The following is a 26466-nucleotide window of genomic DNA, read 5'->3' as shown; positions in this document are numbered from 1 at the left end:
AATAGGCATAGAAAAGGAATAAAATGTTAAGTGTCTTCTAAGGTTTTGAGTTCAGAGCTCTATGGATTTTGTGCCATTTTACCAAGAGGCTAAATTAACAAATGATGAGCGGGGAAGTTGCAATCAGTTTTTATAATAAGTAACCTCTAACTACCTACCTCTAAAGCACATAGCATAATAAAATGATTCAATTAGCTGCCCCAAAGTGGAGCTTACAGTACTTCTCAAGGCAATGTCAGTGGGAGACAGTGGAAATTAACATGGTAAACTGTGCTTTTGTACGACCCTTTGTATAATGATTCTCAGGCATGTGAATGGGGAAAAAGGAGAGGTAATTGAAGAAAATGGAGAATATGTGATGTGCCTTTAAACAAAACACATCACAACAGCATATAAATACAAATGGTGCCATTGCTACATTTTAGAAAAACTGGTGGACAATAAACTCAAAAGATATAAAGAAACTAATGCAAGGAAGAGGAGATAAAAATCACCCAAGTGGAAAATAATGTCCATATAATTCCATATGAAAAGTGATCCTAGAACGTTTATCATACAATTCTTATGTAAGAGGTAGATATGAATTTACATGTAGCTCAAAGCCTGGATAGCATATTGAGTCACCAAAAGAATGGGTTGGATTTAAGCATAGTTCTCAACAGTTAAATTAGTTAAATTCAAGCTATTCAAGAGTGTTAGAAACAATCACATGTTATTAAACTCAAATACTAATATACTTGAACTATTCCTCCCACCCATTCATTTTAGTTCCCCATCCTCAGTAATTCCCTCCCCCAAAGTATCTATCTATGTACTGTCGTCTCTAAAACTCTACCATTCATGATTCTGTTCTTTGCCCTATATAGTTCCTTATGCAAAAGCCTCTTTCCATATATCTAATACCACTTGATATGAAAATACTTTGATTCTCAAATATCCTATAATAAAAATCCCTTCTAAATAGAGGCAGTTGAAAGGTAGTAGATGGCAGGTGGAAGAGAATAGGTGGGAAAATGTTGAAAATGGGCCAAAGAAAGTGAGCATGACCATAGGAGAAACAGAAACACTGATAGGACAGGTAACAATCTTTGCCAGCTTTATAATCTTGGTTCCACTAGCTCTTATAAAAATCACATTAGTCAATAATTTGTACAAAAAAAAAATTTGCGCCACATGCCTCCATTTTTAAGGTCAATGATCTAAAACACAACCCAACTTAACACACTTTCTGCACTCTTAGTACTATTAAAAGGATGATCCAACATGGACAAATTTGTTAGCCTTCTCTTCCCTACATTCTCTGTATTAGAAAGAAAGCAAAAATTAAAGAGAAGTAAACACATTAAAAGGAATTCTTGGGCTGGGGATGTGGCTCAAGCGGTAATGCACTCGCCTGGCATGCGAGGGGCGCTGGGTTCGATCCTCAGCACGGCATAAAATAAAATAAAGATGTTGTTCCACCGAAAACTGAAAAATAAATATTAAAAAATTCTCTCTCTCACTCTATCTCTCACTCTCTCTTTAAAAAAAAATCCAATGAATTTGTATCTCATCTATAGAAGAAAAGATAGTTGCGGGTTATACAATTTCTTGTGCTCAAATGAGTAATTCTGACCCTCAGTACCCAAAGAGTTATTATTAATGTTATCTTGGGGAATATAGCAACTGGACTTTGGCTTATCAGGTCACTTGCATAATGGAAAATAGCATGTATATTGTTTGCATGTAGTACAAGACTAGGGTGGGAATCAACAAGGAGAGACAAGAGATATCTAAAGACGTGCACAATTGGTTGATTGTGGTCATGTATAGAAGTGGTTAGTATAGAGTCATACCTTCTAAGCCACAACTATTTTGAATGGCAAAAAGCTATAGTGGTTAATAGAGAAAGGACATATTTGTGGTTAAAAAATAATGGGTTTTGGCTTTAGGAACTGCACATATTAACCAAACTATGTCATATGTATTAGCCATATCAATTTAGACAAATCAATTAACTTCCCTGAGACCCAGAATCCTATTATGTAAAATGGGGTTTAAATATGTGATATATTCTTATGAGTTTGCAAACATTTAAGATAGGTATGGTTTTAATATTAGAAAAAATAATTCAATGGGGAAATTTAAAAGACAAATATCATTCCTAACATAGAGGAATTAGAGGAATAGTTCAATTCAAATACTGAGTTCTCTATTATGGTAATGATTCTGTATAATCTATGGCTAGGATAAGAGACAAATATGAATTACAAACAATAATTTTGGTAGCAACTTTCAAAATTGCTGAGTGTTTTTCCCTCTGGTCTATCATCTACTAAAATATATTTGATCGTTTTATTTATATATTTTTTCTGTTTATACTCAAGCATGATGAGTTCCAGTTCCATAATATAAATCTCATACATATGTGTAAAATGAACATATTTCCTATTCTATTACTTCAACATATACCCAAAACAAAACATCCCACAAAACCCCCAAACTTAAAATAATTGTTTGTAAAGGCTCAAATAGACAGCCTAAGTGTATATTTCACAGAAGAGTCAAAATAAAGGAACACACAAACTATACCTGAGAGGAGGTAGATATCTCCTCAGTTACCTAATCCTAAATTAAACACGCATGTGTAGGTGGTTGTTCTATAACTCCCCGAAATTGGGATTCGTAAAAGTGATGAGATTTGCTCTCCACCAGGCACACATACACACACAGAGAGATGGGCTGTGGATCAGCTATCATAATGGACATCCCTGAAATAAAGCTCTCAAAGCTGTAAAACTCATAAAAAGCACATGCATGAAATGACAGAAGAGAGTGTGACTGTCAAATGTTGACTCAGTAACAGTTGAACCCCTTCTGGCTGCACTTTTTTATGGTCTCTTACTATACTAATGACACAGGGAAGAAGAAAGAAACAAAAAAGGAATTTACCCTCCAAATATGTGAACCTCACAGGCCACCAAAGAGGATGAAAGATTATTTACAATGTCAGAACGATTAATCAGCTGGAGATTTTATTCATCACCTGAGTTAAACGTAAAGAAACAAGGTATATGACCACCCCTCAACCTCCCAAATTCATTCTTGCTTACTGATATCTCTATTTTTCCGAAAGTAACAATCCACCCACATAATCTTATAGCACAAGTGAGAGAAAAGGTTTTCTTTAATTTATGTATAAATTATATATAAATATATACACACAAACATTCACCCACAAAGAAATAAACTCTTTCCTTCAACTTCAATAAAAATGCAAGTTAAGGAAATCTTGCTAATTTATACCCTGGTCAAATATGAATTTATCCACTAGAAAATCCATAGAAACTCTGGAATCTGGTATCCTTGAGGACTATTTTTCCAATCACTTTCTTTATCAGATGATCACAGGGATCTCTGAACTAAGGGGTTTAAAAGGTCCATTCATGTCTTCTTTTTCCAGTTATCCACAAAATTAGCCCTATAAAATTCTGATGTTGTTTTTCCTTATAAATCCAGAGATTCCCCTCCTGAATTAAACCTATAATTTTGTCCTACAATCTAATTTTCTTTTATGAAATTTAGCAGCCAGCTTCATGAGAAGTTTCGTGAAGTATAGTTTACTATAGTAAAACTTCTTAGGAGCGTAGTTTCACCAGCAATCTGATCAAAGTGAAATATATGGACAGATCATGTTTTCTTAGGAAGTAGTATGAAGTTGAAGATATATGGGATAGTTTAGACAGAAACACAGTTTTAACAAATTCAACAGTCTTAGTCTAAATAAATAATTTTGTAAGAAGTAATATAACCTGTGGATAAAATTTATGAATCCTATTAGTCATTTTTCTTGAAAATGTAAAACTTTTAACAGCAAATTGAGTATATCCAAATGGGAAAAGTAGATTCACTGATGAATGATAAAATTACGAATTATCCTTCTCTTGATACATTCCGCATTTGCATTTTTTCTTCACTAATATACCTTGCCACCTTTCCCCCATACATTTCTATTACTTTCCCCATCTGTTCCATGGACAAATTCTTTCCTTCCTCCTCAGTAATATAGAAACTTCACACCTAGGCAAACAATGATATTTTATTTGTCGATTTTCTTTCTTTTCTTATTTATCATTTTTGAGGAGTTGATTATAAAGGGGAAGAATCATTCAAAAGTTGATGCCAAATAACTAATTTCACTTTTCATGAAGAGAGAAATTTAAGCAACAATGACATGAGCACTTAACATATATTCCAGAAAAGACAGAAATAACTGCTACAAAGATTTCTTGAAGCACTTTGATAGAGAATGTGATAACAAGAAGCTAGAATGGATCCGCTCAGGAAAATATTACAATGTCCTTGTCTTCTTTTTTTTTTTTTTCTGTAGGAAATGGAACGTAGACCATTGAGCAACCAAGCTAAATGACAAAAATTGTTTGGACTTGACTCACGTTTGGATTATTCTATCAATATCCTTGTTGTCATGATGGGAAAATTATAAAGGACCCTGAAAAAGTGTTTTAGGATGGGAAGAGAAGATCAACAATAGCTGTCTTAAATCTCTTAAGAACCTCTGAATTTAAGAAGAACTAAGACCTGTTATTTGTGAAATAGAAACAGAATTTGACCATATGTAACCAAGAGATAGAACAATGATCAAAGGTTATGAATTATCAGGTAGGAGATAATGAGTTAGGGGCTGGGTTTGTGGCTCAGTGGTAGAGCACTTGCCTCGAACATGTGAGGTACTGGGATCGATCCTCAGAAGCACATAAAAATAAATAAATAAAGGTATTGTGTCCATCTACAACTAAAAAAAAAAAAAAAAAAAAAAGATAATGAATCACCAAAGGAAATGTAATCCCACAGAGCTGTCTATCCAATGAATACACTGCCTCAGGAAGTAAGAAATTTCATCTCCCTGGAGGTTTTCAAGTATTGGCCCTATGACTACCTGCCTGGCATATCAGACATACTGAAGAGGCAAATGTATAAAACTGCATATATTTTCTCTATAAATGACAATTCCCTCAAAAGTTGTTAATGAATAAGCTTCAATACTTCAAGCCACTTCATTGATAATTGAGTTTCATAATCATTTTCTTAAATTCAAAGAAGATATTTCAAACTATGTAAAACAAAACAAATGATGATTATTCAGATATATTTGGGGAGGAGACTGTCCCCAAACAATTAGACTTACAGATTCAGGTACTTTGTAAAAGGCACAGTTATGTCCAAATTCAACATGACTAATTTAGTCCTTGAAAAAGGAACCACTGGCATGCAGAGGAAGAAGTCTCTGGGTGTGGAGTGTTCAGAAAAGCCACCAAAAGGAATGTGTGGAAACAAATAACTCACAAAGCAGGCACACATGAATAGTGTCATGGCAAAACACAGGCCGGGCCCTCTTGCTTATTTGTCATTGCAGTGCTTATGGTGTGGGGAGGGCAGGCAGAGCAAAGAAAATGAAGACTTGGGATTTCGAGTGTTTGTATATGTGGTCAGGATTCAACCAACGCCTACAAAAACCTTTGCTGTTCTTTCTTACTAGGGTAGACACACATACTTTGTACACTGAGTCAAATCGGAAGAATTAATGTGAGAAAAATAGGAGGCCAACGAAGAAAAGTAATAGAATTCCTAACGGACACAGGATGTCCAATAGGTGGGGGGGACTGCATAAATGTAAACAGAAAACCAGAATGTTGCCTGATAATTATTCCATAAACAATGGGTAATGTGGTTACTGAGCCTCAGAAATATATAGGATTTTTCTCTTTAATTTTTCCTTTGCAGGGAATAAAAGCTATAAAATTGTCAGCATTCTTACAAATGTAGCTTTGGTAGCCAGTACTTACTTCATTTAAATAAATCGAACAGGACTATTTTAAAGAGTCATGACTTGGTTCAGAGCTGCTAGGTCTGACAAATAGAAACAGGCACAACAGGGTTATGGTTCACTTTTCAATTATCCCTGGTAGTTTTAGGTGAAGAGAGAGAAAAAAGATAGACCAGAATAGATATTTAAAATCTCATTTTAATGAACAACTAAAACATCATTCCATGTTTTATCAGAACTGCTAGGAGAAGCGGAGGAAAGAAGATTGGGTATATTTCTCTATGCTTTCCCTGTTCATTCCTTATTGAAGGGTGAGGGAGTCAAACTAGGAAAAAATTAGGGAAAAATATACAAATTTTGGAGAGGTTGATGGCTTACATGAAACTTTTGTGATAGTCTCAGAAATGTGCTAAAGAATACACATGCCTAACTCTGGTCACAAGCTCATCAAATAGGCACTGGGTTACCTTCTTCATGTTCTCCTCCATGATCCTTTAGAAAACAGTCTGGACTTGGAGACAGAGGACCTAGATCAAAAATCTGATCTACCATTTGTATTCCTCTAATGTCAAATTTCAGGATTTTTTTTAAGAAAAAAGTAACACAAAGACTATACTCTGATACTTACATTAGGAAATTGAAATATGATATAAAAGCCCAACAAATCTTAAAGTACAAAATAAATATTAATAGTCTTTCTTGCTGTTATGACTCATAGGCATAAAAAATGTCTTTCTCAATTATAAAAGAGGAGAAAGGAGTGCTGGGAATGGTTAAATATTGTTAGCAATTATTATTGCTAATAATAATTTGGTAATTATTCCTTTGAAATAAATGCTAAATTTAGAATATTTAAATATTTAAATGTGACTTTTAATTCATATTGTAAATAGCTTGGAAAAACATGATATTAGAGGTTATGATACATCTACCAAATATAAGGAAATAATTGAGAACAATTCTATGTCAGAGCAGAGTCTTACTATGCAATTTTTGTAAAGAAGCAATTTGATCTTGAGGAATAGAAATAGATCAATGGAAAGAGGAAGGAAAAAAAATTCTGATAGGCTACATTGATAAAAATAATTCTTCTGGTCTAATAACAAAAATGAGTCTTACAGAAACTTCAGAAAATCTAGAAATGTGGCAACAGAGATGTCAATGTACAGCCCCATAACCTTGACATAACTATTGTTCACATTTTATTGAATATTCTTTTAGTCTTTTACCTATGCACTGTGGAAATATACTTCTAAAATAGCTAGACTATGCTTTACTTAGTGTTTTCCTTTCTTTAAGGAAACACTATTGTTAGGAGATACCCATATCCTTAGATGAAGAGATACTTTCCCTCATCAGAGAGGCCTGTGGGTGTCTCTGGAAGCCCACTTTGGCATGCCCTATGAGTCTCATTTTATTGGACCATCCTGCACTAACCCCTCTACCAGAATGATGTAAAGAACACAAGACTCTCTGTTTGAAAACATGCACAGCTTTTCTAGGCTTGAAAATTAAACCATAAAAAGTTTACTGAAAAAAAAAAAAAAAACCTTTAAAAAGCTCCTTAAAAACTCACACCATAATTGCTCCCCACCAAGCGTGGGCACTTGCTAGCTGCAAGTAGTGGCACTGTGACAAATGTAGCAAAACTGAAAGCGGGCTATACTAAGAGAAAGAAAAAGTCTTCCACTGGCCATCTGTGAAAATAAGGCATGTGGCCATTAAATGCAGAGGCTGTAAATATACACAAACTCCATGAAGCAAATGGCAAAAAAGGACTAAACTTCAAGCTCAAACAAATCAAAATGTTTAATGCATAGTTACCACTGCTGGACGAAAACAGCTCTGATCTTTGCAGTCTGCAAACTCGGCATGTATTTCAATTAAATACCCCCAAAAAGGAAAGAAAGAAAAAGAAAGAAATGAAAAGACATAGAAGAAAACAGTCTGGAACAAAAGGCTATAGACGGACTATGCTCAATTTCCAGAAACAAACAGCCCCTTTAACTTGCACCAGCCTGTCGAGAATGTCGATTGGAATTATTGAAAGACTGACATATAGAGTGATGGATGGGTGATGACATAATACCTATTTGCCTTTTTGTCATGGTTTTTGAAAACTGGCTGCTCTGTGCTGATAATATTCACCAAGGGGTTTCCTCTTCCCCTCCATCCCATAAGAAGTGTTCCCTAGCTAAGATACTCAGAATTAAGAAGGTTTCATGAATGAAAAACAAAAGGAAAGAAAACCAAAGGATCAAATGCCAACTTGCATATAAAGAGCTGGTCTAGATTTTCTAATAATTGGTTGCTAGAAAGCAGTCCCATTTTATACATTTTTAGGATAGAGAGATTCTAATAATAAAAAGACAAATATTCAACTTAAGATTCTGTGTATCTTTAAAGTCACCAAATAAAGAATTACATGCAAATGTAGATATTAAGAATATATACTCACTTTTATACAAATAAATTTTTCAATTAAAATTGAAATATTCTAATTTGTTCCTAGGCAAATCCTAGCCAGAGGATTTAAAAGATTGGGAACTTTTTAAAAGACACATATGTCCTCTAATATCTCAGGCTTTTCCACAGGGTTGCAATGATCTATCTTATTTATCGCTTCCAAAAGTATTTCCCTACCATGCCTGCCTCCTTTGTGAGGCTCTTCTGATCACTGAAATACGGAATTCAAATATGACCTATTTGATTCATTTTAACCAGAGTTGATGTTTACGAAAGCCATCTAGAAATCATTAATTGAAGCCTCCTCCACTGAATGGAGAGGCATGAGTTCCTTCATTCTCACTTTTTCAAAGCAAAGCTTATAATTCACAATTCCTCGCAGGCCTTCTTATCTAACGGAAGGAGCATGTGTTAGATAACGCTGAACTAGATGCACTGTGTCAGTTTCCGAAGAGTTAACACCGCTGGCCCCATCCATCAGATGGCCAGTGAAGCATCGAGAAAGAATGATGGATGTAAAATTATTACAGGGCTGCCATCCGATACACTTACTGCCATTTGTAACTAATGCTGGGAACGACACACTTTTTTTCATTATTAAACATCCACATTAAGTCAACATTGGTCACTGTCATTTCATGTTTGGCACTCTGTTAAAGGGAAAGAAAAGGGCTGACAATGGCTGAAAAGAGAGGTTGTAACAGAAGAGATTCCAAGCACCACAGTCATAAAATTTACCTTTGTTTATGAATCAGCCTAAATAATCTGTGAAAGGATTTCTTGTGAATATGACTGACAAGTAGCCCAAACGAGAAACTGCTATCACTACTGAGTAAATTATTATTTAAAATATACATGTTTTTCACCAAATTTGCACTTTATCCTATAGAAATTTACAAAGAATTTTCCTTAAACCTGAAAAGAAAGACATTCTCCTAGCAATTATTTTCAATTTTAGATGAATTCATAACATGTGTGCTTGCTTATATTCCAGGTACACTGTAGGCAATTAATGTTTGGTGAATAAATTTTCTACCTTATGAAATATATGCATACATTTGCATGCTTATTTGTGTGAGTGACATCTGTTTAAAATAAGAAAGCAAGCCATCTTAACATGTATAGAGCATGTGTGTGAACACACATTCGTATATTTAAAATGTCATCAAGCAATGTTTTCCTATGCATATGCTTGTAAGTCATTTAATTCTTTGTGAACTGCCACATGGTATAATGCTCTGGACATATAAAGGTGGAACAGCAAAAGGTAGCTAGACAGCAATGATTAGAAAACAAACAAAATAACCCAGTTTCTTGAAGGCTGAGATTTGATATCATTTTTATAATGCAGTTGTGTCTATTGCCTTTTCATATCCAAATGTCATTCTGGTCCTTCTTCCTTACCTTTTATCTCCAGATATCCTCTTGACCTCAGGGAAGATAATTTATTTAATTCATTTACATAAAATAATCTGCCATCAATTTAGGTCTTTTTTTTTTTCTTTTTGGACAGGAATTTCCTTAAAAAATGTGCACATATTCAGTTCTAGCCAATGAGATGTTGGTGGAAACCTGTTATCTAGAGGTAATAAAACATTCCCATGTGAATCAAGGCTGAATTTAGCAAAGAGAAAACTCCTTTATTCCAAGTCAGCCTGCCCTCAGGTGGGTGAGATAGCTGTATGGTCAGCAACAATTTTGTGACTCAGAAAAACCAATAAAGTCACAGAGATTTCAACCCTGATATTATTGAGTTGATGGACTAAGGCCACCAACCTCCAACTCCTGAACTTTGTTATGTGATAACAATTAAGCACTGTTTAAGCTGTTGTATTTAGACTGCCTAATGCAATCTAAAAGAGATATTTCTAACAGATAGGGCTGCAAAGGCACAGTCTTCCCATAAGGCTACACTTGCAATGAGGGAAATCAGCTGGGAAACTTCTGGTCTATTCCACATTTCAGTTTCATATGCTGGGTCCTCATTGCTTTAACTAACACTGCCTGGTAGGTTCAGAGCACCAAAACTGAGGTTAGATGATTGTCTATTAGGTATAGATCCCTTCAAACACAAGGTCTGGAACCTGCTACACAGTTGGCCCTATAGTCAAAATTATGTCATTTGTGTGTTAATGAAGTAAAGTGAGTATTTTTTAACAAAACAAATATATGAGAGTCTTCTTTTATTGCTTCCTACCTGAGAAACTTACTTTTTCATCCACAACACTGGGATTAGTGTTACAGTGTTATCTGTAACCGAGCTGTGATGAAAGATAACATTACTTGAATACACAATCAGTCTATAATTAACCAGCAATGACAATTATAAATAACACTATGTCCCAGAGTTTCCAAGAAACCTGACACACACAGTTCTTGGGTTTGTTGAAACACTTCCAAGAAAAGTAAAGAAGTGAAAAATCTTTTAGAAGTCTTCAATTAAAATGTGTTTCAGTAAAAATGACTTTCATGATGTTTTGGTTCATATCACTGGAAAAACATTTGTCCCTATCTTCACACCTCTAATTGTTTTCACTGTCCAATTACAGCTTTTCAGAATTAAGACCTTTGAGTTGGGACAACCATGCTGGCTTTTTGAGATGTGAGGAAGAATTAAAGTGTACAAGGTTTGTGCACCCCGGAAAACAGATTTTCACTAAAGGATTTTAATTATCTGGATCTCAGGTCATGCTATTGTGCATGTTTTAGACTAATCTAAAGTACCAGGATGGACTTCTTTTCTCTCCTTTTTCCTTTATCTAGCTCCTCTTTCTTTCTACTTTGTCTCCCTCACTCTTTATCTTTCACATACTTTACAGGTTTAGAAAGTTATGAGTATTATTTTAGATAGAGAACTATCCTTTTTGGGGGGATTCAAATGATATGAGAATATAATAGTGCAAAATATTAAAATAATTTATCATATATTCTGTTTGTCTTTCCTCAAGAACTATGAAGCAAAATTTCAAACCATTTACTGCATTTGCACTGGGTCTGGATAAAGCTGAATGATTATAAAAATCTAAAAGAAGGTAGGTATTAGGAGAATAACAGCACAATATGCATAGCAATGTTTCTTTCTGTGGGAGAATATGTATCACTTTTGTCATCACACATATATAACTGATTATGCTAAGAAACGAGTGCTCTTTATTCAGTCCTGACAGGCTCACTCACATAAACATGTAAAACAGTCAAAATAATAATTTGATTTAAACTGTAAGCTGTATAAAAATGGAGACCATATTTTCTGGTTCAAAAACCACACCTCCAGGGTTGCACAGACATACCTAGTTGAACAGGAAGGAGGAACCACAAACCATGGAAAGACCTGCTTCAAAGAGTAGCTATGATCTTAATTCATTATCAGATGCTAGAGTCACAGGAGGGATTGAGCTAATTCAGATCTTTCGGTGGAGAAGTTGTACTTATATGAGGGTTTGTCAGACTATTACAATAGTTGAACTGCTTCATTTGCAAAATTTTAGTTTTTCTCTTAAAAACCAATAAAAACATGAGTTTGGGATTTAATTCAACTACATGCAAAGTACGTGCTAAAGAGACTTAGGAATACAATCTTCTCAAGAATACAGACATCTTAATTGGCCAATAGGTAATGGCAGGTATGACTTCAAAATAGATTTGTTTGTTGAAGTAGTTTTAACTCCACAAAAAAAGAAAGGAATATTGAAGCTGTAGCTTTCAACAAAGGCAACTCTCACTCTTGCAACCCAAATTAGAGGTGCTAATAAAGGAAGTAAAATAAAGTATGTTTGTGGAGGTGGACAAGAAGTGGGAAAAGGTCCCCTTACAATGGCCAAGTATGGAATAAAGTAAATGCAGATGGTTCCACTTCTGTTACTTAATCAAAAGGCCGCACAGAGTCACTGGAGCCAGCATAAAGTCATGCCTTAGAACAACAGCTGATCTGTATTAGAGAAGATTAACTCACAGTGCCATGGTGGAGGGCCCAGGATTATTTTATGTACTTCCATTGCCTTACAAGCCGTCAGCACAATTATTGCCCTCCGATGTGAATGACTGATCTGTAACCACAGCTAAACAGCATGCTGCTTAGGGACCTAGGAGCTTCATGAAGATGAATTTCCATACCATCAAAGTGCTTTTAATGGGCTCCCTGATCCAACCACAAGGCCTGTTTTGCAAGTATATAGAACTCAGGATGAAGGCTTCCTGTCCAAAAGGATTTGGTCGGTTGTCACTTGACAATTCCCAGCCAGCACAGGGGAAGAGAGGGGGGAGATAGGTAGAGTTGTCTCTGCTTTGGAGGATTAAAAAAAAAAAAAAGGGTACAGATGCTTGCTGAATGCAACCAACTGCTGTATCCACAGCTGAATTCAATGCGCTTAACAAATAACGGCAATTTAGCTATGCTTGCGAGGAATAGCTTGAGTCACTTTGCATTAGCATCTGGCTGAGTGTTAAACTCATTTCTACATGGGGAGCACAGAAAAGGAATTTCTGTTCAAGCATCCTTTCAAGAATGTTTAAATATTTGAATATAAATTCCTTTATGCTTGCTATCATTCCTTCTTAGAGCTGTCACTTTGCTTTTCCCTTTCTCTTCTGGTGCTTAGCTAGAAAAATTTTGGGTCCTCCTCACTGCACCGATGTCACACTTCTTATAAGGTTTGAAAGGGATGTCTCCTGACCCATGCTTTGCTCTCCCCTCTGGAAACAGAGCAGAATTGAAATCCTATCCCTATCCTGAATTTTACCCATGTAAGAACTCAAGAAAAAAAGGAGCTGTGACCCTCCATGTCACCTGCACTATGCAGATTGCTCGCTGCCTACTGATAGTGCATTTACTTCCATATGAAAGCTGGAAAACCAGCTACCTATCAAAATTAGCAATCTACTCATTCTGAACAATGTTGTTTGGCTCATACACTTTCCATGATGATGAACTTCCAAGTTATTGCTAAGTAGCCGATCATTTTCCCCCTTATCTACTACAGGGGATTCAGTAACATTTTAAGATCTCCATTCAAAACATCAAATATTACCAAAGAGGTACCCCATTCTAATTCTTCTATAATTGTCTACATTTCTTTCTGTGTAAAATACAACTTATGGGGCTGGGGTTTTGTGGCTCAGGGGTAGACCACTCGCCTAGCAAGCGCAAGATTCTCAGCACCACATAAAAATAAATAAATAAAATAAAGATATTGTATCCAACTACAAGTAAAAAAAGAATAAATGTATGCTTAAACAAAACAGGTTAAAATCATTACTGCTCAGACAAATTCAGAAGTTTCACTAACTTGAAGTGTAACAAATAGTGTCAAAAATTTTTAAAGCACATTTTGTTTCATGATACAAATGTTCCAGTTGTGCAGTTGCCCAACCCTTGACAGTGCTTTGCACTGGAAACATTATGACAAGCTCAGGATCTACATACTTAGAATATGAGCACGGGTATCATCCAAGCTTATGCTGATTAAAGAAGATTCAGCATTTTCAAATCCAGCTCATCCTCAAATACAAGTTAAGCATCTCTGTAAAGCAAAACTTTCACTCAGGCTCAGATATTTCAAATGCCACTTAATTTTAATACAAACTGGCGGTATAAAAGTGGATATCAATTGTCAATAAAGTTTGGAGATGGATAAAGAGAATTATAACTCTTCCCATTTCCAGATGGTTTAGATTAAGATGGGCCTGGGGACTTGTGCATTGATGGAGAGAAAACAGGCGGGAGAACCATCATGCTGAGGATGGCAGATTAAAGAAAAGCAAAAAAGAAACAATAGAAAAGAAAAACATCCAGGCACTTTAATGAAGTATTCCTGGAAAGTAAGCTATTTCGTGAACTGACCTTTTCTGTCCGGCAGTTATTGAGACCTAGACTATTCACAACAGCCACCTTCCCATCAAGCACCTGTTGTTCCCGCCGAAGTTGCTCCTTCATCTGCCGTGCTTCTTGGATGGCCTTGGTGACAGCATCATGGTCATTTAAATAACCTGGAAAGGAGACAGATCAGATGTGCAAATGCATGGGTAAGCTAACCTTAATTTAACCCACACAAATCTCTTCTGTTTGGAGTAATGGTTAATATTTGACATATAATAATTTCTTTGTTGAATTTATCTAAAGCAAATGAATGAATAATAGATGACTGATTCACATAATCATACATGTTGCCAAACATCTGTAATCAATACATGTTTATATACATATGGTCATTTCTAAATATTTAGAATTAAGTGTAAAATGTACTTTAAAGCAAATTTTAGTAATTATCTGAGCATTTGGTGGAATCAAAAATAGAACCTATGTATGATTTTTTTTCATGCAAGGAATATTTGAATGTTACCACAGGATATAGTTATTGATAATTACCACTATGATTATTGACTCTCTCTTAGTATTAAAAAGGTCATTTTAGAGTTTTTGTATAGCTCTATTAGGTTTGTCATATATAGAGGGGATAAATCATTATTAACAGAAGAACATTTTCCCCCTAAGTCTATTTATGGTGAAATAAACTACAGGTGGCAGTGGTTTGCTATGGATGTAAACTTGCAATAGTTAAGAAGCTAAATTTCAAGCACAGAATGTAACTAAGCACCTGTAATTGATCAGAAATTGTGGCTATTGTTAACTGTAGTCACAATTCACTCTCTAAATAAGATGGTTAAATGTCTGCAGCTCCACAAGCCAGTCAGTGAAAAACAATACCAAATATTTCTTGTAAAGAATAATAGGGACAAGGTGCTAAACTAATTAAAATTTAACTTTAATTTTAACACTGGTCATCTATTTATTTGCTGCACATTAGTATGAGGTGCTGTATGATCTTAGAGTAGAATCCTAGTGGAAAACAATGGCTTTTGCAAATATTTAGAGTAAAGCTAATACCTCATCTTTCTCCCTATCTTTTAACTGGGGCATAAAATGGCATAAAATGAAATCTGTAATATGAAATTGCCCAGAAAAGGGACTTGTTTGTGACATGAGGCTAAATCTAACCAGATCCATTGGTGAATTGTGACAGATGGAGGGACTGTGAGACAGAAGGCAGGCACTAATCACACATAAAATGACCGGCTTGCCTCAACATGTTCCATGGATTCCAGCAAACTTTACACCCTAATCCATTTTTAGAACAAAAAACATCTGGGCCATAAATCCTCTAATCTGCCAAAACACGCTATTAAATCCCATGATTTGTTGAAAAACACTAAGATTAAAGAAAGGAAATATAAAATGGCTAACTGCCGTGTTAGGAAAGTGTTATTAATACTCTTTCTTTGTCTCAATTATGAATGTTCTGGTACTAAAGAGCCTTGTCTAATCATGTCAGATTACACATGCTCGTTGTATTGCTAGACTCTTCTATCTGATCTGTTGATTGCCAAAAAAACTTAAAATATTTTCTTGCTGCTTAAACATTTCTATTGAAGAAACTGATGTCAAGATTAGTGCAGTGCTTCAATGTGGAGGGTTTCTAAATGACCCATGCCTTTCCCCCTACTACACAGACTACACCTGGTCTTCTTAGCATTCTTGACATCAAAAGATAAGTTCCACGGTAGGTGGTGAAACAGAAATCTTGAGAACTATTATATATTTTGCTTTACAAAGCTAGTAATTGGAATTTATTCAAAGAACAAAATACCTTTGCTCCTTAAAAATACAATATGATTTGAAAACAACTATTTAGACCTAGGACTGATCTTCAGGGTTAACATTACTCTAAAGGATGATTGTGTTTAACTTTATATCATCCCCTGATGTGGTTCTCCTGAACAGTCTTCTTCACCTATTATTCCTGACCTTGCTTGTTCTGTTCTTTTATTATTCTGGAAAGAAGTACAACTCTTAAACAACAGTGTTGGCATGGGTACATTCATTTAGTAAGATCTTACGAGGATCAGCCTGATTTTTCTGTCCTCTAGCCCCTGTTTATGTTCAACCTGGCATAGTTCATTTCTGAAGTCTATTTAGTTTCCATGTAATCTATTTAGTTTCTTCAGAACACAAATATATTTGAGATGGTTTGGCACATGGTGTTGAATAAGATCATGAATTCTTTATGCTTTTTTTTAGGGACTGCCAAGATAACACTGTGTAGGAAAATGGTTAAGATAGAGACAAGAGGAATGTAAATTATCCGAAGGTGGAAAACGGACAAACCTATGTTCTTCATAGGCTATTTCCATTTTGAGGTGTAAATGGTGGTTACTTTAAAATAAACATTGCTCTTGAGTTTTAATTACAATATTGAATAAGAAATTTTCCTATCTTGAGTCATAAGGTCATTGATATACTAAAAAAGGTGCAATCTAGGTTCGCCTGATGGTTCTTTATATTTTATTTTCATCAAAGTCACCAAATGCCCACTCCTGCTGACTACCTCTTTTCAACAAATGGCTTTGTTTCAGATTCTGGAAAGCCCAGTAAGCCCAAACATTTACCTTCCTTCCACACCCAACTCCTACCATTTGCTGGCTTCAAATCCCTGTATATGCTTCCTTTTCCCCTCCTGTTTCAATGAAAATGGTGTCTTTACTTTCATTGAAGGAAAATCCTCTGAGTAATTTTCTAGGTTTCTATTTCTCTTCATTGATAGTTCTGTTTCTCATTATATCATACATCTGATCTCCTCTACTATTGCTACCTCCTCAACTTGTAAATACTGAAGTTTCTCTCTTCTAAAACAAAATTCCTATAAGTTTGTTTTGCCCTCTCTTTCCAACTGTGTTTCTATTTGCATTCTAGGTCAAGCTTCTCAAAGATGGTTTGGCTTATCTTATACTCTCTCATTCTTTCTTTACTCTGCAGTTCCCACTACATTCACATTCCTGATTCCTGAGGTCTTTCCATTGCCAAATCCAAGGGCACTTTCCACTCCTTGCAGACTGACAGCATTGGCTATCCCGCCATTATAGGAACTCCTTTTCTTGTTTCTCATCATACCTCTGTTCTCCTTCCTTCCTGCCTCTTTCATCTTCATATTCTTGACTGGGATCCTTTCTTTTCCTGCTCGTCAAATTTTGGTCCAAGTTTTTAATCATCAAAGTACATGTTTTAAAGTTGGGAAAGCCTGAATTAAAATCCTAGTTTTACTACTTACTAACTAATATAAACTGCACAAATTATTGTCTCAGTTGTCTCACTGATTACATGGGGATAATACTCAATAGATAAGACAAATGCTGTCAAAATTAACTGAGTTAATATATCTTCTTAATGTAATAAATGGGCCATGAAAGTTAGTCATTAACCATCACTTTTTTTTTTAACAAAGTGGCCTACTGAAATATGTAGATTTGGGAACTGGATTCAGATGGATCTGGATTTCCACTTTTTGGAAAGTGTGATATTTGACAAATTATAACACTTAATTTCCATTTCCCTCAACTGTAAAATGAACATAAAGTTAATAGAAGAATGAAATGAAGTAACACATGAGGGAGGATATCTGAGTTGGTATCTGAGTTGGTAGCATACTGTTAGGTCCTTTCATTTCTCTTTCATTTTTCCTATATGCTTTCTCACTCACAGTACTTTTATTACATGCCTTTGAACATTACAACAAAATCTGTAATGGTATGTTATTTCTTGGTAGTTATAGAGGTTCAATGAAATGGAAGTCAAGTCCATCAGAGTTCAAAGAGATCCAAAATGGTCATTTGATACATTTTATTCTGCCTTCATTATAAATTTAGGTAGGAATTGCACCTAGAAGCAGGATCAGAAAGGAAGCTACTATGAGTGAAAGAAAGGTTTGGTGAGTCTCGACAGCAGAAAGGAAATGATAAGGCAAGGGTCAATGTGACTTCTAATTAATATTTTAAATAAGATTTGGAAAATGCTGGCTAGGGGTAATTAATGTAAGAAACTTGTGAGATTCTATAACTTTTTAAAATTTACCACAATTGATGTTTTATCCCTTGGTGTTTCTTTTTAATCATTCAAAAAATGTCCAAGTTTTTCTTTTTTTGTGCTCTTTAAGACCGCTTGTATATTATCAGGGGCAAAAAAAGAAAAAACAGACAAATTTTAGAGAAGAAAAAAAGTGGAGTAGGGAGGGAGAGCATGGGAGGAAGATTACCTCTAGATAGGGAAGAAGTGTGGGAGAGAAAGGGAGGGGGAAGGGGAATAGCATGGATGGTGGAAGGAGATCCTCATCATTATACAAAATATATAAAGATGTGAATTTGGTGTCAACATACCTTATATACAGAGATATGATAAATTGTGGTATAAAGGTGTATTAAGAATTGTAATGCAAAAAAAAAGAGAGTTCATGTATAATGGCATAATTCGGAGTGAACATACCTTATATACAGAGTTACGAAAAATTGTGTGGTGAATGGATAATTATAAATGTAATGCATTCCACTGTTGTCATTTATGTAAGAAATAAATAAATAAATATATAAATAAATAAAATGCACGGTAAAAAAAACATTTAAAGGGAAAGAATTAATAATGAATGCTAGACCAGGGGGAAAGAAAAGAAACAGAATATTCTATAAATGTCTTGAATTGTGTTCACCAGAAAGATATATCTAAAGCTTTGGTCCCCTGTAACTTGGAAAACACTCATTTTTGGAAATTGGGTCATTGAAGATTCAAGTCAGTTAAGGATCTTGAGGTGATCTCACCCTGAGATTAGGGTAAAAGTCCTAAAGCCAATGAATGTTATTCTTTGAAGAAAAGTAGACTAAGATTTGACACAGAGAGAAAGGGGAATATGTCAATATAGAAGCAAGTACTGGAGTTATGCATCTAAAACCCAGAGAATGCCATGAACTGCCAGCAGCCACCAAGAACCAGGTGAAAGGCATGAAAGAGGTTCTTCTTGAGAGCCTCCAGAAGAAACTAACTGTACTGACACACCTTGACTTCAGATTTCTAGTCTCCAGAATACCAAGGCAGTGAATTTCTCTTATAAGCTACCTAGTTTATAGTCATTTGTTTTGACAGTCCTAGAAAGTCAACATGGCGCCCTCAGTCTTAAACATGTTCCTAAAAATTATTGGGTGATTGAAAATACTGTAAATTAAGTATGGACTTCCTCAAGCCCTGGTTTCCAGTTACAATTATCTGTCTTCTAACTTCTCTAGTTGGATGTCCCAGGAGCAACTGAAATGCGGCATTTGTAGTGTTGCATTCACCATCTTCCTACTGCCTTCAGTCTGCTCCTTCTATATTTTATAGCCCTTTCCACTTTTCCATCCAGCCACTTGTGAGACATCTAATACGTCTTCTTTACCTTATCCAGACAAAAGGCAAGCAAGTTCTGACACTTATACCACCTTTCTAGCTTTCAACTTTATCCCTCACTCCCATGGTCCCTGCTTTCCCTTAAAGCCTCTTTATTTCTCACTTTGGCTAATGCATTCATCCTCTACTTGGTTTCCCCCTTTACGCTCACTTTCTTTGAATTCATATCCTACTCTGCTTCTACATAAAGCATTCTAAAATATTACAAAAATGAAAATTTGGATGTCAAAATCTTTGCTTAAAAACCCATCTCTCTCAGTACCCTATTGTTTAAAAGTAGCGCTTCATAAAAATGATGATCTATCATGGTCTATAAAAAAAGAATTCCATATTTAAATAAGTGTAGGAAATATCAAATTAACTGGATAAATTTTCAAAAATTTTAATTGCATAATTGAAAATTTCATAAATTTTCAAAATCTTTACTATGATAATAGGTATTATGAATGTTCATGACAAGACAATGATATGTAGGTGTTCCCAAATTCCTTGGAACTTTTGAAACACTTTAATGTTCCCCCAAAACATCATTCTGGACTAGCTTTAAACACTTGAGCATAGAGGTCTGCATGCCTCTTGATGCTGTCTACACTGCTTATCCTTCCCTCCTGACTGTCTCCATGAGTCCAATGTTATTGCCACCCAGGAAATATTCCTTGTTCCAAACCCAGACCTTCCTCTTCCTATCACCCAAAGCTCCTCTTTTGTTAAATTTCTCCCTCTTTCTCATGTGTTTATTAATTCATTGTAATGTTACCACTTCCCAGTGGACTTTTTGGACATACCTGCCACATGTTCCTTGGCAAGTTTGGTACTGCCCATTTATCTGCTCTTTTTGAAACTTTGTCAATACTTTTTGTCACAGTGTCTTCCATTTTTCTAAGATTGTCACATCAGTCTATGAACTATTTAGGGAGCTTTTTCAATCTTATTCCTTTGCTAGATAACAGGGTCTTTTGAAGGAATAAGTACATATTTCTAAGTTGAAAGTATCTGTCATTACAATTCCACTTCATTGGTTATTCTGTCTTCTTATCAGTGAAAAACTGTGCCATATAGCATGGATTATTAAAGCTTATTGGTTTAACTGATGATATCAAGGCAGTACAGGTTCTTATTTACTGCATATTTATTTTACATTAAACTTTTTAAAAGTAAATGTAAGAGCAGAATGTGCATCAAGTGATTTTCAATGATAACTTTCTTTCTCTTACATTCTTTCTTTCTTTCTTTGTCACTTATCATCAAATTTATGGTTTCCTTATATGTAACCATTTCTTAGTCTGTGAAAACTCACCAGAACGAGATAATCAATATTAAAGCAATTTGTAAACCACAAAGTGTTATGCAAATGTAATTGCCAGATGCAGTTGAATGATACTCCTAATGTCATGATAATCCAATAGTTTTTTTTATGAATCACAGTCCCCTATCCTGATATGATTTTCTCATTAAAATACTCATGTAAGTTTTTCTTATTAAAATGTAAACTAACAGAATTTCAAGGTAATATTCTTCTTTATGTTATCACCTTTAAAATTCGGAAAATGTAGGAATAACATGCTCAGCTAATGAAATTGAACATATTTCCTTTTGTTTTATGTGGTCAATATGTATGTATTGTATTAGCTCAAGTGAAGTTTTACTTTTCTCGTGTCTCTAAGGAATGAAGGGTGAGGGTAATACATTCCAATACGTTACAAGGTCTCCTGGGACACAGACTACAGGCACCTAAAGCCTCCATACAGGGATTTTACCTGCTTGCCCTTCAGAGTTTGCAAAATGTATGACACAGAGAAAGCATTTAATTCTGAGGAAGAAGAGCATCTAATGCAGTGATGCCACTAATCAGCAATAACTGGAAAGAAAGAATACCAACAAGAGACTGGCTACTCACAAGCCCCCAGCCTGCAACAGCAGCATATGTAGACCAGTCACTAGGTTGTTATTTGTAGCCTTAAAAGTAAAACAAAGGGGATTGGGTGGAGCTCATGATACAGCACATGACTGGCATGTGTGAGGCCCTGAGTTCAATCTCCAGTTCCAAAACAAAACAATAGTAAAATGGATAATAAACAGAATCCTAAGACAATCTACGTTTTGAAAGGAAATCACTCTGAATGATTGATTGATTAGGCACTTAGCCTCTTTAGTTCTCTGTTCCTTATCTGTAGAATGACAACTTTGACCAGATGATATGGATATGTTCTCTATTTAATTAAGGGTCCATAATTTTAGAATAGCTGTAGTTAAGAAAATAGAGGAAAAAAACTTTTTTAAAAATTAAAAGTGTTATACATATAAATGGCATAGGTGGAAAGGGCTTATGAGGGAATGCAAACATCTGGTCAAAAGATTCTAAAATTATCCATCGTTCTTGTAAACTGTTCATGCCTTTTAGGGATCCCCTTTCTTTGGAGCTGCCTATCATTTGCCTACCAATCGAAAGCATTCTTATAGAATGCACTGTAATACTGGTCACCAATCTCAAAAAGTCACTTTCTATATTTGTAGCTAATAGATATATAGCAAAGAGCCCCATGTCATTAATGATAACTTAAGTTATCTTTGGTCCACAGCTTTCCATGGTTTATTAATGGCATAACACATTAATTCTTCTTTCAGAAGTGACCTTTACAACACCATTAATCCTCACAGCTTTTATCCAACTACATTATTACTCATTATGGTTTCAGCTTTCAACATCTGCATTTGTTGAAAAGAGAAAGTAAATTGTAGTAGCCTCAAACCCTTGGAAAATTTGAGGGATGTGTATGTGATGAAGGGGCTTTTCAAGAAGAAAATAAGAGATGTTTTAGAAGTGGAGAAAGTCATATGATAAATGTCATTAGATACATTTCTGCCTTCATAAAATACTTTGTCATACTTAATCCTTGAGAATGCTGAAGTAAAAAATCCACATACGATAAAAATGCATATACATTAGTTATTCTATTAGTTAAATATTTGAGTTCTAGTAACATTAAAAAAATAGCTCATATATCAACACTGCGATATTTATGAGCCTTCATGTATATTATGCAAGTGAATCATTCTCGCCAAGTAAAATATTTTTTCTTTTACATACTCAGAACATAAAAGCAAATCTGATCTTTCTACCAACAGCTAAAGGATGCTGAGAAGAGCAACTAAGAGTTAGACCATAAAGGTGAAAATGCATGTGTGCCTTCCAAACTGCTTTCAAACTTCTCAAAAATTCAGTTTTCACTGCTTCTCTTCTCACTGCTGCTCTAATGTATCAAACAAAATTCCTCTAAACAAATAATCTTGAATTCTAGTTTGTGGGGATTAAAACATTTGCAATATATCCTGCAGTCTTTTCTCTATCTAGCTAACAATTTCTCTGAACCTTGACTGCTTTTCTATTCATTTCTTTTACTTCCAGACCAAAAAAAAAAAAAAAAGAAAGAAAGAAAGAAAGAAATATAGCTCTTCTTTCCAAGGCTAGTTTTTCATTATCTCTTTGTGATATGTTCACTCTTGCATTCTTTCATAATTATCTATCTCTCCTGATTCTTCTTCTTTCTCCTTAGAAAGGAATATATTCCTATTCTAAAATCCTTTTCTGCTCAGCCTTAGTATGTACTGTCAACTGCACTTTCTCATATTCTTCAAAGCTACACAATTAGAAGTTTGTTCAAACCACACTAGTAAAATTTCCTTGTCAGAGCCTACCAATCTGTGAACTCCAGAAAAATCCTAAGGCTTTTCTTCTTCATGATCTTTACCGTCCCTACAAAATGTGCCACACCATGAAATAACCCAATTTTGTTGAAACTTTTCATTTTCCTAGGCCAGCATAACGTTGCTCTATCTTCATTCATATTCTAAGACACTCATTAGTTTTCCATCTAAAAAAATGTGGTGGTTTAAAAATATGATACTGTTTCCTTCAAAAGTAGGAGCCTAATTTCCTTTCCCTTAAGTTGGGCTGAACTTAGTAATTCTCTTATAATGAGAAGAATCAAGAAAACTTACTGTGTGCAACTTTGGAGATCAGGTCATAAAAGGTACTGCAATTTTCTCTTTGTGTATTCTCTCTTGGATCATTCACTTGAGAAGATCACCTATCATGCTATGAGCAGCTCTAGCTGTAGATTTATATGGCAAAGAACTCTGTTCTCCAGACAACAGCCACGAAAATGAGGCATGTTGAACAAGGATATCTATCGCCAGTAAAGTCCAAGGGTGATTACAGCTCTGGCCAACATCTTGACTGTAATTATTTGACACAGTCTAAGCTTGAATTAACTGACCCTTAGAAACTATGAGATTGTAAATCATGTTTGTTTTAAGGCTTTGTTTTAGGTTTTTTAATGCAGCAATACATAACTAATACAGTAGGTAGCACCAATGATTCTCCATCGGCTTCTCTCTTACCAGACATACTGTTTTCCGGTGAACTTATTTTGTCTCCTGGCTTCAAGGAATGATTTCCATATATAAAATATTAGCACCCTATTTAAATTTTAGTTTTATATTCACAGTTACCTCCTGAACATCAATACTTACATGGTTCTTTGATTCAAATTCCACATATATTAAATTATTATATGTCTTACCCCCAAATTTTATCCCATTTTGGTCTTCTCTTTCATAGTTAATGGAGGCAACAACACTTATTATTACATGAAATCAAAATCCTTGAATCCTCTGTCTCCAACTGGAACCTCTTCAGATATATTTGATGGTTAATATTTTATGTCACGACCATCTCTTCAATCTGTTTTCTCCTTTGCTTTATCATTGTCTATTTCTCTCTCAGGTGGCCTACTCTCATCTTACACTAAAACAATGGTTTCTTTGATTTCAGTATCTTTCTGTTGACAGTACTTTTCCTAAAGTTCTGATCACATCACTTCCTGTAGAAAAAGTCAAAATATTTTAGCCAAGTATTAATCTGAGCCTTTCAGTTTTCAACTTCATCATTTTCTACCACTTACTCATTCTATAATCAAATTGGTGCATTTCTCAGAAGTATGCTGTATTCTTTGCTTAGCATCCAGAAAGCTTAGGAATATAGCTCCTCCTCAAAGGTCAGATTTAATTATGATAGCTTCAATTTAGTCTTTTTTGATACTTCTCAATGAGAACCAACAGTCTCCTCTAATCATAGGATTGCCGCTCTAGAGTAGCACATACTATACCTGACTTGTACTATAGGAGAGACGACTCTTCCCCACCTAAACCATAAGGCTGGCTACTTGAGGGCTAGTCTATGCTAGCCTCCTCATAATGAAACAAAGTACTAAACATATCAACAAATTTGTGCCGGATTGCGTATTTACATTCTAATTTATAATGCCAAAATAAAGATCTTTGTATTTTTAGTCAGCTTAAAGAAACATTCCTTAATGTATATTTACTCTACTAAAATTACACTTATAGAGAAGTGAAGGCATCACTTTTAATAATAGTTTGGTGTGTTTAAGTGGAATTTTTAAACAGAATGGAATGGAATTAACTTCACATCTAGTGGTTGATTGCTGATTCAGGTAGAATGTATTTCATCATTATATATACTTTCTATATAGTACAAAAAAATGAAAATAAATTTCAGTGAAAGAAAAAGCAAGTCACCTAACAACAAAATACTGGAACCACTGCTTACTCTGATTAGTCATTTAGGTCTCTTTTTAATAAACTTGTAGACATAAGTTACACACATAAATATAACCAGTACAATTTGATTGCAAGGGGACATTATAACTTGGACTTCAGTTAGAAATTACACTTGTGTGTTTAAAGCAGACCTGTGTAATCCTTTAAAATGAAAGTCTCCTACTGAGCTCAAGCCATGCACAGAGTAGGAGTGATATGCCATTAAAGATGATTTCAATCAATTGGTACAAACAGAAAATCAGCAAGAACAAAAGAAACAGAACTTACCTATTGTGCTAACTCTGGCTGAAGGACTAGCTAATGCTGCTGGGACAGAGGCTTTGAGGGGGCCTGCCCCACTGTTTATTCTCAGAGCTGGCATATGGGGAGAGGTGGGTGATGTGGGTGATTTGCCATCAGAGGTCTTGGGTTTGGCTGATAGGTTCAGTGGCTGTGCCACTTCATCCTGCAATGATCATTAGAACATGAGCTGTGGTAAGGAAAGGCTGATCAAAAATGTCTAGAAAAACACAGGTATACAGCCTGTCATTTCCCATCAAATTACTCTACCAATCAGTGATCTTAACATTCAAGCTGAACATTACAGTGTTTGGTTAGCTGTCAACACAATGTCACTTTCTACTACATATTACAAAACCCCTGTTGTATAAGAGAAAGGACACATGACCTCGACTATGCACTGAAGGCACATAATTGATGTAACCTGTAAGAAATATTCTTAAAAAGTTATTCTTTATACTATTCACATTTATTGAGAGACATTACAGTTCTTATAAAAATTCTGATGTAGGTAGGTGATCTTTTTGGTTCTGTTTTATAAAACCTCCAAATAACAGGGTTTGAATCTCAAGCATCTTTCTATCCTGGTGCTTGGGCAGAGTACCTGGAACATCTGTGATGGATGGATGACTTAAGTGATTGTGCAACTCTCATTAGAACTGCTCTCCAAATTAAATACAAAATAGAAGAAAATTTTCTACCTTTCTTAGAAAATAGTCACTTCCCCTATGTTTCTCAGAAACACTTCTGGATTTTATTTAAAAAGGAAAATAACATAATAAACATTATCCAAATATATACTACTTATTTACATGTGACACTGTTGTAAACATGTAACATACAGCATTTTGTTTTGAAACCCAGATTTGTTTTCTTGATGCCTTAGAGCATGCTACACGTGGCATGAAGAATAATATGATCTGTTCAGCACGGTTGGTGATTTCCAATTTTTCTATGCCTGAATAGTTAAAACTCTATTTAATGCCTTTCTATT

General features: G+C 35.0%; 1 protein-coding gene across 20 annotated transcripts in view; it reads right to left on the bottom strand.

The window, feature by feature from the left end:
- Sox5 (SRY-box transcription factor 5) overlaps positions 1–26466 on the bottom strand; it is a 955314-nt gene that overhangs the window by 17859 nt on the left and 910989 nt on the right. For 19 of the 20 annotated variants that reach the window (XM_078015084.1, XM_078015082.1, XM_078015079.1 and 16 more), the window contains 2 exons: positions 25461–25638; positions 14130–14275 (listed from right to left, as the gene is read on the bottom strand). In XM_078015084.1, coding sequence (XP_077871210.1) covers positions 14130–14275; positions 25461–25638 — 324 coding nt within the window. The remainder of the gene's footprint in view (positions 1–14129; positions 14276–25460; positions 25639–26466) is intronic. The other variant, XM_040280902.2, reaches the window with a different exon arrangement.

The sequence above is a fragment of the Ictidomys tridecemlineatus genome, chromosome 6 (assembly GCF_052094955.1).
Source record: "Ictidomys tridecemlineatus isolate mIctTri1 chromosome 6, mIctTri1.hap1, whole genome shotgun sequence".
Taxonomy (NCBI): Eukaryota; Metazoa; Chordata; class Mammalia; order Rodentia; family Sciuridae; genus Ictidomys; species Ictidomys tridecemlineatus.
This window is presented reverse-complemented; position numbering and strand designations above follow the sequence as displayed.